General features: G+C 44.8%; 1 protein-coding gene across 1 annotated transcript in view; it reads left to right on the top strand.

Moving 5' to 3' along the window:
- Positions 1–18,053, top strand: part of arid2 (AT rich interactive domain 2 (ARID, RFX-like)) — a 35,842-nt gene extending 17,789 nt beyond the window's left edge. The window contains exons 6-21 of the mRNA XM_036517757.1: positions 987–1,054; positions 1,533–1,605; positions 1,697–1,947; positions 2,071–2,167; positions 2,267–2,476; positions 3,763–3,930; positions 5,696–5,768; positions 6,092–6,226; positions 6,607–6,800; positions 9,465–11,842; positions 12,943–13,106; positions 13,465–13,603; positions 14,369–14,451; positions 15,185–15,308; positions 15,408–15,499; positions 16,609–18,053. Of these exons, the coding sequence (XP_036373650.1) occupies positions 987–1,054; positions 1,533–1,605; positions 1,697–1,947; positions 2,071–2,167; positions 2,267–2,476; positions 3,763–3,930; positions 5,696–5,768; positions 6,092–6,226; positions 6,607–6,800; positions 9,465–11,842; positions 12,943–13,106; positions 13,465–13,603; positions 14,369–14,451; positions 15,185–15,308; positions 15,408–15,499; positions 16,609–16,720 (4,361 nt within the window). The 3' untranslated portion in view covers positions 16,721–18,053. The remainder of the gene's footprint in view (positions 1–986; positions 1,055–1,532; positions 1,606–1,696; positions 1,948–2,070; positions 2,168–2,266; positions 2,477–3,762; positions 3,931–5,695; positions 5,769–6,091; positions 6,227–6,606; positions 6,801–9,464; positions 11,843–12,942; positions 13,107–13,464; positions 13,604–14,368; positions 14,452–15,184; positions 15,309–15,407; positions 15,500–16,608) is intronic.
- The last annotated feature ends 606 nt before the right edge of the window (positions 18,054–18,659 follow it).

The raw sequence follows: 18,659 nt of genomic DNA, 5'->3' as shown, positions 1-18,659 counted from the left end.
ATTGTTACATGCTCTTGTTCTGTACATCAGTCTTCGGCAGAGCTATGACTAATTTTTTAATTAAGTACATTTTGTCTGAACTGATCCATTGTTCCTATTGGTCAGTTTTCGTTTTAGTTGTCATAATGTTATGCCATGGATAAATGGAATTTCAATACAGTATGTGAATATCATTGCGCATTGATAAACATAAATGTTGTAACTGATCCATGTCACATCTGTAGGAGCTAAGTTAAGTTGCTGAAGATGGAAATGTTTACCATCTCTTTTGAAAAGTAAGCAGTTCTAGTAGTAAGCCAGCAAATGAAATCTACTGTATACCATTGATTTGAAATAAAGGATTTTTCAGCAACCAGCTGGATAGCTAGCAAATTCAGCAGCAGTATTTAGATAATGTTAGGAAAGTTACTGTAAGTATTGTAACAAACTAGGTATTATTGTCACTGGCAGTTCCATGTTATCAGTACAAATTAATTTTAGTATCTCTTCCCACTTTCTGTAGCTCAGTAAAGTTCAGCCAGTTATGGATTTGTTTTATAAGGGAGATGACTCTCAAACCCTTGGTAAAATGTTTAAACAGCTAGGAGTTTGCTATCTTAAGAATGGAAAGAAAAGTGAAGCAAACTTGTTTTTATTTGCATTATACAGAATATTGTTTCTGAATTCAGAATATTGTGAATTTTGTGAAATGTATTGTGTGGTGTACTGCGTTTGTTGCTTTGTGCCTAATTATGAATCTGTTCATTTATGATTTTAGTCTAATTAGAGGCCTCGCAAACACACATGCCACAGGGCCTTGCTTGGAGAATGGTGAATGACACCATTTTTCTTCTGATTTTGTCCTGGAACCTCTGTGAATGTAGTACTGTTCAATAAGCAGTTTTAAGTTTGCCTTGATTTTATAGAAAAATGCCAAACAAAAACGAGGATTCCAGAACAGAACAGTAGGATGCTGTTTCAAGTTTCCTGTCAATGTGTCATTTCAGCTTTGGGAAGTTTCTCTGCTGTATTTGGGATGGACTGGAAGGAAAAGACATCTCGGGACTTTATCAAGGTAAATTATTGAATGGTGTGGTTCAAATTTCATGTAAATACACGTCCTGATATTCTACATAATTCATATATATGTAAAAGGTACTTGCATGGCAATTTTCAAGAAAAAAAGATTTATTTTTGTCCCCTGTGTGACAAAATTACCTTTTAAATATTTAAATATATACAAGAATGGAATCAGAGAAACTAACATAATGGCATTGTGATCTTTAATTTGGACACCTTATGCCTGCTGCTTAATTTAAGATGAAAATTTAACAGACAGTGGCTTGATTAGTATGAACAGTGTTGGTGCAATGTTTAAAAATCAAGAAATGGTGAAACTGATTGTGATTATAAATTTGGATTCCTTTTTGGGGTTTTTTTGTCATCCCAAGGGCTGTAATGTCAGTGATGTTGATTTCAAACAGTTTTTGTTGCAGGAAATTGACATAATTTGGGAATAGCTGTGATTGGACTTGTGTTGCATTTTCTCTCAGTTCTGGAAGGACATTGTAGAAGACCTGGAAGTGAGGGACCTCATCTCAGAAAAGAGCAGCAGCAGATATCCAGGTAAGTTCAGTTGAGTGCCAAAATCAAGCAGCATTTCCACTCAATCTCTTTCACTGAAACTCAACACTGGTTTTTCTTGCTGGTCCCAAAGACGGTACAGTGAGGGATGAAAGCAGGGACTCCCTATTCCACCCACGACGGAACATGGGCATCAGCGACATGGAGGGGCAGCGCGTACTCCAAATCGCTGTCATACTGCGCAACCTTTCCTTCGAGGAGGCTAACGTTAAACTCCTGGCAGCTAACCGCACCTGTTTGAGATTTCTTTTATTATGTGCCCACTGTCACTTCATTTCCTTACGGCAGCTGGGACTGGACACACTTAGCAATGTGGCAGGAGAGGTAAGCTCATCTTTGCATATTTGATTGGCTGGCTGGTGGGGGGGTCAGGGCTGGAAAGAGTAGCTAATTGATGTAGATTCTGATTCAGTCCCAGAAAATGGTGATGTTTGTTTCCTTTTTCAGCTGCAGTTGGATCCCGTCGATTTTCGAACAACCCATCTCATGTTTCATACCATTACTAAATGCCTAATGTCAAGGGATAGGTTTTTGAAAATGAGGGGTGAGGATACATTTCGCTTACTTCCTTGGTGTTTCAGTGTTGCCTGTTACCTGTAACATGTGTAGACATTGTCCTCATTGCCTTCATTTGTGTTTACAGCCATGGAGATACTGGGGAACTTGTGCAAAGTCGAGGACAATGGCGTTCTTATCTGCGAGTATGTGGACCAGGAGTCCTATAGAGAGGTCATCTGCCACCTCACCCTCCCTGATGTCATGCTGGTCATCTCCTCTCTGGAGGTGCTGTACCAACTGGCTGAGCTGGGGGATGTCACCTGCACAAAGATTGCCTCTGTGGATAGGAGTATAGGTATGTCCCACAAAGCTCTCAACACTGAATCCCAGAACGCATCAGGAGAGCACTACTTCCCCCAGTCCTGCACCACTTTCATCCCCATTTTTTTGTTCTCATCTTTTTTTGTTCAAAATCATTTAATGATCTGTCTTCATGTAAAAATTTAGAAAAAACAGGTCTCTAAACATGTTTAACAATGTCACAGGGTAGTTGAGGGAGAGTGTGGCCGGGAAGCAATTCCAACAGTAACAGCTATGGTAACTATAACAGGCATAAAGAAGAGTGATGGCACAGTGCAGAGCAGATGGTTCAGTGACAGTAGAACAGAGATGTTACCCATTGGCCCAGCTTTGTATGTGGAGGTCTTACTAATAATAATAACCAGTAATAATAATTAGGAGATGTCCTCTTGCGAGAACAAAGATGGAAAAAATGTTCACATTAGTATAAATACCTAATTTTAATGAAAAAAATGGAACACTCCCTTTTAGTCATCTCATAGCAACCAATGATAAATTTGATCTGTAAATCTACCAGTTTTCTAGATTGGAGGACTAAACCATAAAAGAAGCCTTATTGTACAATTTAAATGTAGAAAGTTCACACCAAGTGATGCTTGCACTAGACAGCAGAGTAGCAAAGTGTTGAGTGAGTATCAGTTCCAGGGGGCGTTTGGCAAAGCTCTGGTACCATGTTTGGTGCAGTATGTCCCTACAAATTATACTCAGTAAGCAGGTCTCTCTGTAGCACAACTAACAATCTTGTTCTCATGCTGGATGAGCTCTAGGCAGTATTAGTTCTGAGATGTTTGTTAGCATCTGAAGATTTCAGACCAAGATATACTTTTTTATCCTAAAGATAAGATGCCTTTCTGACAGCTGACATGCATACATACTGGCAGGCCAGATTCTTTGCTGTTTCAGAGCAGGTGAGTACTTCAGTAAATGCAAGGTCACACTATAGCCAATTATGGCATCCATGGTGGGATTATAGCCAGTCTGAAAGCCACATCTTTTTCCTGAAGCCCTTTCAGAAATCCTCCTTTTAAATGATGCCTTGATTTAAGAAAGCTTAAAATGTCCGTTGCTTTCAAATTCGTATCTACATAATTTGCAGTGGGAGCTAAGAAACCATTGAGAAACCAGTGGACTGTTTGCCCTGACTGTTTGAATGTGTCTTGACATGCATTAGTTTGAATCTTGATTGTGGACTAATTTGTATTTATGTAATGAACACATGGTTGGACATGGTCATGTCCGTTAGCACCTCTGCTAAAGAAGCAATTGTCTTTGTTGGAGCAGATCTGTTGGTGCGACTGGTCTCGGTGGACCTGCACACATTTGGACCAGATGCCCTGACCGCAGTCAAGCTGATTGAGCACCAAAGCGCCAGCAGCCAGGTGGGGTCGGAGGTGCGCCCCCAGCTGGTGGAGCGTTTGCCTGCTCAACTGCAGGGCACCCCAGCGCCAGGTGAGTGCCACTTGTTGCTGTCATCTCACTATAGCATGGGCCCCTGTCGATCTAGGCTTCATGTTAACTGCTTCATGAAACCATCAAATAGAATTGGTTTTGAGGTTGTCCTTAAATTTTTGTTTTCCATCTTTGACATTCCTCTGCCATTGCAAGTCTCCCTATGTGAAGCAAAAACATTTCCTTACTGCAGTTAGTGTTATTTGACTGAAATGTTCACTGACTGGGATGCATGCAGGATTCCTTTGCACTTTTGGTTCCTCCACAGGAAAGCAAGGATTAGCATTTGTTCGCTCATTAATAATAGTACCTGAGGCACCATGGAACCCTACTCCATGAATGGAGAGGAATGTGAGTAGGGGTGTGCAAAAATATCGTGTTTTCGATTAATTGTTTTTTAAAATCCGACCGATTCGATATCGATCTGTGAAATTTGTGGATCGATCTTTTAGGCTAATAGGCATTTTTTTCGGTTTTCTAGGTTCATTTCCGCAATGGTTAAACATAGCCAGAGAATTAAATAGACGGGCTCTGACATAGCCTAACTGTCGTATTAACGGCAAACACTAGTCGTCGTTGTCATCGTCGCCCCCCTCCCCCATTAGATGTCTCTCTCTTTAACTTTGAACGTTTAATGACCTGCGAACGCATAGAGGAAAACCTGTTACATCATTTTTTTTACTGTGATGCGACCCCTCAGCGTTCACCATGGCTAACCCTACGGTCACATGGACGACACAGGAGAGAGACAAAGCAACTGGCTGCCATTCATTTTCAATGAGAGTTGGCGATTTACAGCGACAAGAGACAAGTGGCCGTTGCAAAGCCAACTAGGTGGGGCTAAAATAGACTAGACTCGAGGTCTGTTTTATGCAACTACTGAGCGATGCGACATGGCGACTACGGAGTGAAGGCAGCGTGACACACGTTGCTGAAACAAATGATCCAACATTTTGGTTCCAGTCAGATGTGGAGGAGAAGCTTATCATGGCAGTGTTGGGTTTCCCCATACTCTACAGTTTCTCTTGATACGTACAGAGATATAAATTTAAAAAATGATGCGTGAAGAAGGGTGTCCAAAATCGTGGAGATGCCTGGTATACATACTCATATATATGTGCACTGCAGTCGCAGGTTTTTAGCTTTAACTTTATTACAGTGCACAGCCACTACCTAGCTAGCTAGCTAGCTAAACTGAACAGCAACACTTGCTCATGAATGCAATGTAATTCAAGAGTAGTATAAAAAGGTACACTGAATTACACAGAAGTATAAAATAAATACACTTACTGAAGCAATGCTCGCTCGAGGGTAAAACAGCAGAACAGCAGTAACTAAACCGCTAGGCCACACTGACTTTTGAAAGGATGTGAAGTAAGCTGAGTTTGATGGAAGCGTGTAACTGTGAGGTTCAGGGGTGCTGCTGCTTCTTTTCCTTCAGGATTTCTGTTTGTGGCAGGTTCTGATCACTGCTGCCCTGTAATCTGTACCGTGGCAATCAAACCAAAATGAGAAATCTGAAGAAAAAACGCAAGGCATAGATTCAGCCCAAGTTGAAGTGCTGTGGTCTGTGAAAAACATTGCATAAGTTTTGGAGAAACATTCAAGAAATGAGTTACTCAGAGCAAATGAAAGAGCAGCAAGAGCAATAGGGTGTTCCTGCTTATAAGTGTTGGTGTTGGAAATATGAATCATAACGTGGACCCCGTACCCCAGACAGGAGAGGCCAAGTTCAACTGTGTACATTGATCTTTGTTTCTTTAAGTGCCGAGAATTCCTGTCCAGTCCCCTCCTCCTGGGATTGTGGAAATTGATGGGGAGAAGTTTGCAACACAGTGGTAAGTAGCACATGTACCATTACTAATGTAATTGTGGGTGTGTGGGCCCACCTGGGATGCAGTGACTGCCATCCCTGCAAATCCTTAACACTACAGCATGAGGAAGTGTTGAGCACACACATTTTGGTCTTATGGTGCTGTCACACTTTGGACACAGTCAACATTAACTTGCTTTTAATGGCCCTGCGTAAACATTAGCTTTTTTTTAATTGCTCTTGTTACATGTTACATTGTTGTTGTTTTTTTAACGCTTAAATGCTAACAAGAATCAAGCATTTTGGCTCTCTGCGTTTCAAAGTCATGGCATTGTGTTTGTTGTGCAGGCTGAACGCACACTTCGAAGTGCACAGCGATAGCTCCGTATCCCGGTCAGAGATGTACTCAGAGTACCTGTCCACCTGCAGCAGGATGGCCCGGGGCGGCATCCTCACATCATCTGGATTCTACAAGTGTTTGAGGTGTGTGTCAGCCTGAAAGATGCGGTTATCATAACACATGGGGGCAAAAGCCTCCAGCAGGTAGCAGTACTGTTGGAGCCCTAAAATGCATCTTCTGTGCCTTCCTGCTGGTTGTATTGTGTTCCTCTGACCAGCGGGTCCAGGGAATGGCATGATTGCTGCTTACTGTATTATTACATATTTAAGTGGCATTCAGAGTACTGAAAACTTCCCTTGGTACAGAACCAGTGTCAGTTTGGAATTCTCTGAACCTCTGCAGCATAACCAATGAGGGCTGCCATTGGGCAGTGAGGAGGAGATAGGTCTCATTTGGCTGCTGGGGATCAGCACTAAAGTACTGCTGCCCTTTTACACCTTACTCCCACATCTCCACTGGACAGGAGCCTGTTCCCGAACCACACAGTGAAGCGCTTGGAGGATTCCCGGACAAGTGGCCAGGCCCACATCCATGTGGTGGGAGTGAGGAGGAGGAGCCTCCCCCTCCCCATTCAGCTGTACTACCAGCAGCAGGCCCCGCCTGCCCCCCCACCACGGCAGGAAACTGCATCTGAACCCCCGCAGGCACCACCCACAGGTACAGCTGGGCCAGTGCAGCAGCTGGGCCAGTGCGGCCTCTGGGCCAGGGTAGGGAGTGATGCTGTCAGGGACTCACTGACATGTATCAGTCATAGTGCTTCTGTATGGACAGCAGAGTCTTGATTGGGTTGTACAAGTCTGGGGCTGACAGTACTCTGTGGCTCCACTCATTGTGGGGATCATGCAGCCTCATTAGTCTATTGCAACTTTGTGAGAAGGTCCTTGTAACTATGAGAAGGTGCATATCAGTTTGGCATCAACAAAGAGCATGAAGACACCAGTTATTTCAGAAAAGTGTTCTTTTTTAATAAGTTCATGTTTTTGTTTAGTTACAGATACTAGAGAAACCATGGGCCATTTGTGCTTTGTGGTCCACACATGAGTAATTCCATTAAGAGCCAAGAATGACCACTTTTGCAGCTGCTCTCCTTTAATAACTGTCTGGCGAACACTGAGAGACTAATTTTATGTAACATCACTGTCAGGTTACGCCACCAAAAGTGTCATTATGCAGTGGCTCATTTATTAGAGGTGTGAATCTTCACTGGTCTCACGATTCGATTCGATTACAAAAAGATTCTCGATGCATCACGATGCATCTTGTCCTCCATGTTTTTTTTTTGTTTTTGTTTTTTTCTTCATACAAGAATACAAGCCCTGATTTGAACTGTTTTTAGTTTTCAACTTTTTGTTTAACAGCTGTTTTCAAAAATCATCAAGTCATACAACATAAAAATCTTTTTCAAGTAAAATTACCACAAGGTATATGTAAACAGTAACACAAAACATTTTTGTTTTTAGTGCATTGTAAATTTGCGGTTATGGTTATTTGTTTTTCAGTTGAATTATATTTAAAGTTCAAGAAAATCCACTGTTTAAAAGACAAGTTTTTTTTTTTAAACCTTTTTGGGCGTACGTTCACACTGCTGTGGTTTGCCGTTTAGCGCGTATGCTAAAACCGGTGCAGTTACAATGCTAGATAGGAAAAATTCTAGCTAATTTTAGCTTTGAGGAAACAGCGATTTAACATTAAAAATATAGCAAATGCTAGCTGAAAACTATGAGAAGCTTAATAACGCTAAAAATCAGCAAGAGTTTCCTCTAGTCATTACAAAATTAATAATTCATTGATTATATTTTTCCTAAACATGAAATATAGTTAAACATACAGGGTGAGACATGGTGAAAAAGGTTTATAACAATATAACGATTAGGAATTATCTGTTTATCTGTTAAGAGAACGGGAGAGTTCGCTCTGTAGGTAAGTTTTAATCCTCGGTTTTGCGATAGAAATAAAGACTCGCCCCCTGATTTACTGAGGTGGGTGCAAACCAGGTAGATTTAGAAATAATTTTTATGTGGGCGCCTAAATTAAAACATGCTTTCACTGGGCGGTATAGTGTGATTAAATAAGCTTGTTTTCCCATTAAATCATGCTCAAGGAGCTAATATAATAATTAGAATAAACCCATCCTTCATTTTGATCCCTTGGGAAATCCCCACAAATAAGTAATAAGTATTTATTTTTTACGTTATAGCAGAGACACTGGAATTATAGTGTGTGTGTGTGTGTGTGTGTGTGTGTGTGTGTGTGTGTGTGTGTGTGTGTGTGTGGCAGGATGCGCCCAGCTGTCTGTGGCGGGGGGGGGGTGGGGGGCGGTTTAAATCACGATGCCGGCTCAACATTGTGATCTCTGTCAGCCATGGGCCAACCCTAGTTCTTAGAACTAGTCCCTAGTTCTAATCCAGTTTTAGCGTAGGCGCTCAATGGCTAATCACACCGGTGTGACCGTACGCGCACGAAAGGGTTCATTACAGTTTTTAAGAATCGGTTTCTTTTTCTGCATCGATGCAGAATCTTTCACTTTCGCATCGCGATGCATCGTAAAAACAATTATTTTCCCCAGCTCTATCATTTATATATGAAATAAATGATGTGATCTGTATTGGCTCAGATTCATTCCCAGATTTGTCAATTTACCAAAATTGAACCAAACCACACCCTTCTGTATATGAAGGTCTGGCGCTTTGGTTTGAAATATGGCTGGGGTGCATCAAGAAGCTTTAGAGACTAAAGTGTGCAGAATAAGCAGTTCTGAATATGCTTGAGAGGTTTATCTTTCAGGGTCCTAACCTTTCAGTGGGTTGGCTGTTCTGGTCTCTGATTTGGCAGTTCATACACTACCAGCAAAGCTCCCACCTCACTGAGCAGTTTCTGGGGGGAAAGTTATTTAAGGGGGTGTACTTTGAAAAGGAGCAGAGTGAGGCTCAGAGAACTGCACATAATGCACATAGACTGCATATAGTGTTCTTTGTGTCCGAGTAACTCTTTGTTCTTCTGGTAGAAACTCATGTTTACAGTGTTTCAGGAACAAACTGAAAGAGCACAAATCATTAGCAAAACCTGAGATTGATTCTGATAGTTCAGAGGTCAGACCACCCTGTATCATTGTCACTGAGGAGATATCAGAAGCCGAAGCTCAACTCTGTATCACTGTTACTGAGGTGCCATCATAAACTAAAGCTCTGCCATGTTCTCATACAGCGATCCTGCAGGGTGCAAGATTTGGGTATTGGGCTTCTCCTGTCAGGGGAGGGTGGTAGTTGTCCATGCTGGGCGGGGGTGGGGATGTCCCTCTGACTTTTGGCTCTGTTTTCTCAGGCTTGCCACATGGCCCTTCCAGTTTGGGGGGTCAGTTCCAGCAGGCAGCGGTCAATAGCCTTACAGCCAACCCGGCAGCCTCCCAGCTGGCCTTTGCCATCCAAGGGGTCCCCACTGCAGCCCAGGCTGCTCCCAGGACACCCCAAACCCAGCAGCAGCTGCCCCCAGCAGCAACAATGGCCCCCAGCAAAGCAGGAGACGTTTCCAAGGCGCCGTCGGGCCAGAACCAGAGCTCTTCCACACCTCCAGTCCAGAACCACACAGCCGTCCACCAGGCTTCGGCCACCATGGTAACCCCCTCACCCATGCTGCAACACCCCCCTGTCGTGGCACCAGGGGGGGGCCCGGTCACCGTGCTACAGCAAGGCCTCCCCCAGACACACATCCTGGCCGGACGTGTGGCCCCGCCCATGACTGTGTCGCCCGGGCAACAGCAGCCAGCCCAGATCCCCCCACCCCCTGGCCAGTCACAGGAGGCCATGGTGCTGGCGCCACCCCAGTATGTGGCGGCCTCCGCCCCCTGCTCCTCTCTGCAAAACTTCCAAGTGGCTGGAGGTCAGGTGTTCACCATCGCCGGGATGCCCAACTCGCAGGGGTCACGTGTGACCTTTCAAAACATTGCCCCCAAGCCCTCCCCGCCTCAGACCATGCAGCAGGGCATGGTCCTGGTTAGCTCCGCCCCTCAGCAGAGCCAGGCCTTTGCCCCTGCCCTCCACCAGATCGTCCTCACCAACACCTCCAGCATCCCTGCCACTCAAGCCGTTCAGCTGGCTGGACAGTCCAGCATGAGCGGCTGCCCCCCCTCCGGCAGCCCACTACCCCAGGTTCTGCCCACCCCCTCCAGCATAGTACAAGCCCAGGGCCCGCCCCCAACAGTCAGCCAGATGCTGTCTGTGAAACGGCAGCTGCAGCAGCACCCTGCCTCCCTGCCCCCGGGACAGCCTACCTCCAACGAGTCCAGCTTAATCAAGCAGCTGCTGCTTCCAAAGCGAGGCCCCTCCACACCAGGGGGAAAGCTCATCCTCCCCGCCCCGCAGATCCCACCCCCCAATCACACCCGCGCCTCTAGTCCCCAGCTGGTATACCAGGTGGCCAACAGCCCCGGCGCGAGCTTTGGAGTACAGGGGGCACCACAAACCCCCCAGATGCTGGTGGGGCAGCAGAATGTGCAGCTGGTACAGAGCCCCCTGCAGTCGCACGGGCCTGTCCACACTGTGCCCCTCTCCAACCTGCTCCTGTCCTCCAGCAGCCCTGCTGCCATCATACAAGGTACACCCGGGAGCCAGGTCACCTTCACCGTGGTCCCCAGCGCGGGTTTTGCGCCTGCCACTGTGAGTCAGGGTGGGGCCGAGCCCTCCGCGGTGCTTCCTGCTCAAGCTCTGGCGCCATCTCTGCCCGGGGCCAGCCCCCCTGCCCCCATGCCCCTGTTCAGGGGTGACAAGATCATCTGCCAAAAGGAGGAGGAGGCCAAGGATGCCACGGGGCTGCATGTACATGAACGCAAGATCCAAGTGATGGAGAACTCATCCCTTGCCGAGGGGTCCACCAAAACCAGTAACGGGGACTCTATGGAGACAGAGACCTCCTCAGCCAAGCTGGTGAATGGGAAGAAGTGCACCGACTCCAGTCTACCTCCTTTCAACTCAGGGAAAAGCCAGCTGGAGGCCGGTCCACGAGCGCAGGTCCCCAATGGGCCACTGTCTGAGGCCAACGGTGAGTCGGACGTGGCAGAGGCCAAGCCTGACTCTAAGCGCCTGATGGTGAATGGGTTGTGCGACTTGGAGAGGGCAGATGGGTCCCATCTAAGCAAAAACATTCCAAATCACAAGGCTTCCAAACACTTGGGAAATGGGGAAATTCCTCCCTCAAGGTGGCAAGAGAACTCGGACGCTTCTCAGCAAGACACTGCCAAAGCTGACCAATCAGAGCGAGTGACCAATGGCCCCCTGTCGGCCTGCAACTCCATGGCCGCAGCAGGTGCCCCCTCCGCCTGCTCCAGGAGCACCAGCAATAGCGCCGAGATCTCAAATGGCCCTGTGCGGCCGCCGTCCAATCAGCAGCAGCAGCAGCAGCACCCGGGCCCCAGTGGTCCAGTGGGCGGGTCAGCCTCATGCGATGCTTCACCCTCGAACGGCTCGGGCGAGAGCAGGGCCGCCAAGCGGCTGGCAGAGGACTTGGACAAAGCGGCCATCTCCGGGATCCCCAGCAAGGTCGGGGTGCGGATAGTGACCATCAGCGACCCCAACAACGCCGGCTGCAGCGCCACCATGGTGGCTGTCCCTGCAGGCGCTGACCCCAGCACAGTAGCCAAAGTAGCAATAGAAAACGCCACACAGCAGAAACAGCACCCCTCGCTGGCGCTGGCCACCCCACCCCAGGTGAGCACCGCCACCATGTGTTGCAGCTGTTCTCCCAGCACCCCATACCTCAGAATCTTGCAATGCACCTGTCTGTGAGCAACGTTTTCTCTGAATCCTCACCTCTAAAGAAAGGATTTGTATGTCACGGTGAAGAGAACCTGTATTTTTTTTGTTCTTTTCATCTGAAGTACTTAGTTCGGTCACTCATCGATAATGAAACCCAGGTGTTTCCACAGAGAGTCATGGCATGTTCACGTGCTCAAAACCTGGCTGCATTTGTTGTATTCAGGCTCAGAGGCAGCACCTAGGTCTGAACAGAACAAATGATTCTCATGTGCAAAACATAACCTAAGCAGAGTCCAGTGGCAGCCAGTAACTCTTCATAGATCATTCATGTAATACTGTAGTGGTGGAGAGACAGAACAGGGCAAATGGGCATCTCACCTTCACCCTGTACCCTCTCCCCCTTCTGGCCCTCTGTGAAAGTCGATCCTCAGCTCCAAGGAAAACATGCTTTTCCTGCCATAATTGTCCTGATTGAAAACCATGCTTAGGGAGTATGAGTCCCATCTTACGGAATGTGATGTCTTTATCGGTGCAAAAACAGTCTAGTTCCTTAGAATTTACACAGTTATTACAGTATTACCTGTTGCCGTTTACCTCTTGCCCTTTGACCTGGATGATCTATCCCCGTATTGCATATGTTCTGTGAGGGTCTCTCTGGTCTCTTGCCTAGCATATGATCAGAAGCCTTAATGGTACAATGACTGCTCCCTTTGGACATGACCAGCAGCAGAAAGGGCTGGCCTTTACCTTATTGCACATCCATGCTGGGAGCATGCAATTGGTGAAGAGCGATATTAATGAAAGTCATACAGGAACATGTCTTAAATATTGGAATGTTAATTAAACTGAGAGTGAAATAATTTCAAATGGATTCTCCTTTATTTTTTTCTAATCATTTCTGAAGGCTTTACACTGCATGAATGATAGTATAACATTATGGGTAATCTCTACATAAATAACGTCTTTCTTTGTGAACACTGTATGTAGTTTATACGTGAAATAAATGTTGTTCTCTGCTATCATATAACTGTATTTCCTTTTGCTTCAAACAGTCCTCGTCGATACCATCCCCTCCCCCACCCCCACCCCTGCCCCTGCGCCCCAGCAGCGTCACACCCACACCCCCCCTGGTGGTAGCCCAGGTCCCAGAGGTACCCCCAGACGAGGATCGGAAGCCAGGCCACAACTTCAGGTGTTTGTGGCAGTCCTGTAAACGGTGAGTGTGTACAGACCACGATGGGCTGAATGACACAAACAAGGGAGTTTTTGCCATGTTTAAGGTTATTCCAGGGCTCGCTGGCTTCACTGCATGTTATTTCACAGTTGTAACACAGTGTGGTACTTATGGGAAATGTATCATAAGGATCACAACCTTTGATCCTGTCATGATGTAGGCCTTACAAATATTTTGTAAGTAAGTTGTATTTTAGGTATCATGCAAATATTTTTGGCTGTTACAGAATCTCTTCCAGTGTAGTACAGGGGAGCCAGTTGTAAAATCAGTTAGCAACAGCAGTGCTGGTGCAGAGCTGCTGGAGAAATGTGCTTATTTTTGCCTGTATTTGTTTGCTCAGGTGGTTTGAGACACCATCTCAGGTGTTCTATCATGCAGCCACACAGCATGGAGGAAAAGAGGTGTACCCGGGACAGTGCCTCTGGGCGGGCTGTGAACCTTTCCCCCGACAGAGGCTGTCATTCATCACCCATCTGCAGGCAAGTCTTAACCCCTGCCACTGGCCAGTGAACACACTGCCCACGCCACCCCTGGCCAAGCAATACTCTGCTGTATGTACAACATGAAAAAGACTTAATAGATAATGCAAGCTTACCTGGATCTAGGTCTTGTGCTAAAGCTGCAAAAAGGCAAACAGAATGCCGGGATACACAGCAAAAAGTACTGATCACAAATCCGGAAAAGGAGGTTATGTTGATGTTATACAATACCTGTATCTCACCACACTTAGAGTACTGTGTCTAGCTCCAGGCATAGATGCTTTTGAACAACAAGACTGTTTCCAGGTATCAAACATATAAGTTATGAAGACACTTCATCTTTTTAGTCTATAAAGATAGAGTGCCAGGAGAGGTCTGACTGAGGTTAACTAGAGGGATTAATAAATTGGACTACAAAAAGTATTTTAAGATTAGTTCAGTAAGCGGAACAAGAAGACATGGGTGGAAATTAGTTTTAGGTAAATTTCATACTGATATTAAGAAGTATTTTTATCTCAGAAAATAATAAATGCATGGAATAGCCTGCCAGATACTGTGGTGGAGACACTTAGTGTACAAGACTTGGTTTGACGCAATCCTAGATACATTGTAGAACATGCACATAACATGACAAGCCTAGATGAGCTAAATCACATTTTATCATTAAGCTGCTTCTGTTCTTTTGTTTCTCACACCACCGCACCTGATAAACAGCGCTCACACCCTGCACAGATAAGTCTCAGTCTAACGGCTGTTTCTTCCCAGGATAAACACTGTTCACGGGAGGCCCTGCTGGCTGGATTAAAAGTGGAAGAGCAGACGCAAAACGGCAATCAGAAAACTCCCAGGTACATTTTAAAGAGTCCAGCTGACTTAAGTCAGATTGACCTTAGTTCCACAGTTTTAGATCACTGATAAAATCACAAATGTTAGCTTGTGATCATGCCCTTCACAATCTTCATATGGAATACCATACGAAAGTCGATATAAAAGGCTGTTTTTGCCGGAACACTTCAGGTTTACCCCAGGAGTAGGCACAAAAGGCAGAACGTTTGTACTGTGCTGGTGGAATGCCCTCCTCCTCATCTGTAAAGCACACTCTGAGGGTCCACTATGAAACGCACTGTGTTCATACAAAAGCATCTACAGAATGTCACAATAAACAGTTTTAATTTGAAATCCTGCTTTTTGCATTTCATTTTTCATTTTCATCTATGTTGCTTAGCAGACACAAGATGAGTACATTTAACAGTACATTTACATTGCTGACATCCAGCCAGACTCTCTTAACCAGAGTGACTCCAGAAGTCAAGCATCCATTAAAATGACACAAATTACATTGTGCAGTTACACATATTACACAACCAAGGATTGTGAATCACAACAATATGTGTGGCAACTTTCTAGAAAGTCTGCAGTGTGAGAGGATTGTGCGTCTGTTCTCTCTCAAAGCATTAGTATTAATGACTGCTGTGGAACTGCATATACACCGCCCCAGGAGGTATGGCACGACACAGGTGTGGTGATACAGACCTGTGTGCCACTTCTGGAGTTGTGACTTTTGTGTTTGTTTCCGAGCAGGCCCCAGCCTGAGGGAAGCAGCCCCCTCACTCCTCGAGCACAAAAGGCTCTGGTGAACCACCCCAGCGCTGCCCTCATGGCCCTGAGGAGGGGGTCCCGAAATCTGGTGTTCAGGGACTTCACTGTAAGTATGGCCTCCCACTGCTCTGCTGTACTGGCTTGGAGGCATTCTGCTTTTAGTGCTGTTTCACTCTATTCTGAACTCTCACCTTTGTTTCACCAGGATGAAAAAGAGGGACCAATAACCAAACATGTCAGACTGACAGCTGCCTTAACACTGAAGAACATCGCTAAATATTCAGATTGTGGCCGAAAGTATGTTCACCCTTTACTGCTTTATCAAAGACACCAAGCACAACTGCTTCTGCTGGCTCCGATTTAGAGTGCACAAGTGTTTTGCAAGTTTTGAAACTTGAAGTTGTAATGGTTTAAAAACTGTTCTTGAAACATAGCATTGAATTAAGTTTTGATATTTACTACCTTATCTTGTATATCCTGCCAGAAGGTGTAATTGTTATGAGAGGGGAGGGACCGTTACTTCATTGATTGTTGAGGAATGTACGAAAGTAGTGAGCAGATGCTAATAATATGACCCTTAACTTTGGGAATGAATAAGGTGTGGGCAGGCACAGTGATAGGTAATGGTAAGCATCACCATGGAATGCATTGCATAAAGAAATAAATTTGGCCCATCTCATCTCAGGTGGATTTATGATCAGTGAGGTGGAATGGAATTCATTTATTAATTGCTTTTAATATTTGTCAGATGGGTTCCAGGCTTAAAGCCTTACCTTACAACAGCACAACTCTCATCAGTTGTTTCATGCAGTTGTAATTTGACACAATATCCTGGTTATAGAAATGATAAAATATCTCAGTAATGGGAGACAACAGTGCAATGCAATAACGTAAGTAAACATGTTAAGATCTCATTTCATAAGAGTAGTGTGTGTAAGAGGTTGTGCCAAAGTTGAGTTGATTTTACAGGCAATGAGAGGAGAGAAAAATTGTGTTTAAAAAAAAAAAAAAAAAAACCCTGAGGTCAGCTGATCTTGTGAGGTCAATTTTGTCTGTTGTACTGAGCCATGTCAACACTGAGCCAAGCAGAGAGAGAGCATAAACACATTATTATTAGTTTTGCACATATTCTCATTTGCTCCTCTGTGCTGCTGGGTGCATATGACCCTCTCCGAGTTTACAGGTTCATAATTGCCAGTACTGATTATACATTACCTTATAATCATGGTCTGGACATGGGCAATAAAGATCTTTAAGTAGTGCTGTAACAAATGAATTTTGATTTATTTGATTGAATTCCTCTGGAGGATATTATTTCCAAAGCTCAGTTTAGTGAATGTACCCTGAGAACCCAGGGGGAAACTGGACTTTTGAACTGATGGTAAAGTGTCTCCCTCTATTGGCAGGCTGGTGAAACGACACGAAAACCACCTCTCCGTGCTGGCGCTCAGTAACATGGAGGTCTCTACCACACTCGCCAAATGCCTTTACGAACTGACCCGCTCACTCCAGGCCTGAACTCTCCAATGCCACAGCCACTGTGGCCACTGAGCGGAGGAGGGGCACTCGGCGCGCCTCTGAAGAGGGCTATCTCAACAGCACCGTCAGCGCTCCCACCACTCACTGTACTGGGATCAGTGAAGTAGTTCCTTTCGTTCTTTCCACAAACTGCCACGGGATCTTCCAGCCTCCGTCGGTGCTCAGCGGCCCGCGTCAGTGCGGGCGGAGGCACTACCAGCCCCATTACTCATCCCTACAGCGTTCCCACCCCCAGCTCCACCCTCCACACTTTACAATCAGACAGTGTTTGTACTCCCCACCCCAATACGAGCACATTTTTATAATCCTGGGACTGTATGCCTAAACTGGTCGGAGTACCAGTTCAGTAGATCGAAGCCTGTGGGTCCAGTTGGGGGGAGGGGGGATTGGGTTGGATTGGGTGAGCTGCAGCTGGAGATTGGCTAGAGCGTGTTTTTCCTTAAAACTTGGTAGCTTGGTTTTCTTACTTGAGCCGATATATTTTCACTTATTTATTATTGAAATAAATACCAATATGTCGAAATTAAAAAATCCTGTAAATATTTGTGAATATATATAAAATCCAGACATGCCGCGGCAGTCACTGGAGAGAGCCGCTTGGCGGGGTCAGAGCGTTACAGTAGGTTCACTAGGTTTTTTCTTTTTTTGTTTCATTTTTTTTTAACGGTCCCTGTCACTCGTACCCGATGTGATTATATACTCAGCAGTGGATGAATGTTCTTCAGAGATGTGTAAATAGTCTGCAAAGGTACTGCTGCTGTAAAGTCAGGGGAGGGGGAAGCAGTTTTTTGTGGAACTGTGATTTTTTTTTTTTTTTTTTTTGTATTATAAAACCTTGTAGAACTCATTTTGCTGGCTGAAAGAGTATGGAATAATATATCATGTCATTTTTGTAGAAGAAAAAAACTATTGAAGGTATTTTTTTTGCCCTAACATCCACTGTAAACGTTCGTCACTGCGCAAGCTCAGCACTTGTGCAGAATTCTTTTGTATTTGTAAATTGGTTTAAATACATGGAGTTTTATACAGGCTTTCTCCTGTTGTTATATTTGCTTTATGTGCAGGTATGATATTTTTCTTCACTACTTTTTCTATCTTAATATAGTGTGGAGTTTAATTGTACGATTTTTTCATTCTTAATGCCATGCCACATTCCGGCTCTCATCCCCAGACTGTCTTTGCAGCGTGTTCCTGTAAACATTTCTATCTGCCTGTTGTAGTAGCATCCAAACGGGGGCGTCCCATCACCATTTCTGCTCTGTCAGTAGGGTGTGTGCGATATGAATAGACCCAACCGTCTGTTATAGATTGGCTTTATTTACTTTGGTGACTGTTTATAGTTTTTAAATAAAAAGACTGAACATTTCCTCTGTCTGTCTTTCAATCTTGATGTGAATGTTGGTTTGGAAGCAGGAGGCTGTGGGTTTCACTCAACCCACTTAACCCTGCAAATCCTCACCTTTCCTTTTGGCAGCTGCCTACAATCACCAAAGTTTTATCGAGTATTTTTTTAATTGAAAATTCTTATTGTCCTTGGAATTTGTACATTTTGGCACAAATAAATCAGATCTACACCTAATGTTTATAAATATAATTCTTCATCCTAGTAGTTATTTATGTACCAAGCGGTAGCTAAATTATCCATCTTGGGTATATGTCAAGAATACTTCAAAGGCAGGGCAGCAGTGTGGTGTATTGATATAGTCTTGGGTCGACATCCAATATAACCATATCGCAATACTTTCAACAGGATCCACCCACTCATGAAGTACAAAATTTTAAAGGGCAACTTCATCCTCTGTTGTAAATGTTTACTTATTTTCAATTTTTTTGTTCTAAGTAATACCTTAAAGTTTGTTGTAGAGCTGTTGTACAACTGTAATATCCCAGGTGAGAAAAGAAAATGCGCCCACCCTAA

The sequence above is a fragment of the Megalops cyprinoides genome, chromosome 23, assembly GCF_013368585.1.
Source record: "Megalops cyprinoides isolate fMegCyp1 chromosome 23, fMegCyp1.pri, whole genome shotgun sequence".
Lineage (NCBI taxonomy): Eukaryota > Metazoa > Chordata > Actinopteri > Elopiformes > Megalopidae > Megalops > Megalops cyprinoides.
The sequence above is the reverse complement of the archived record's forward strand: the minus strand, read 5'-3'. Positions and strand labels throughout refer to the sequence as shown.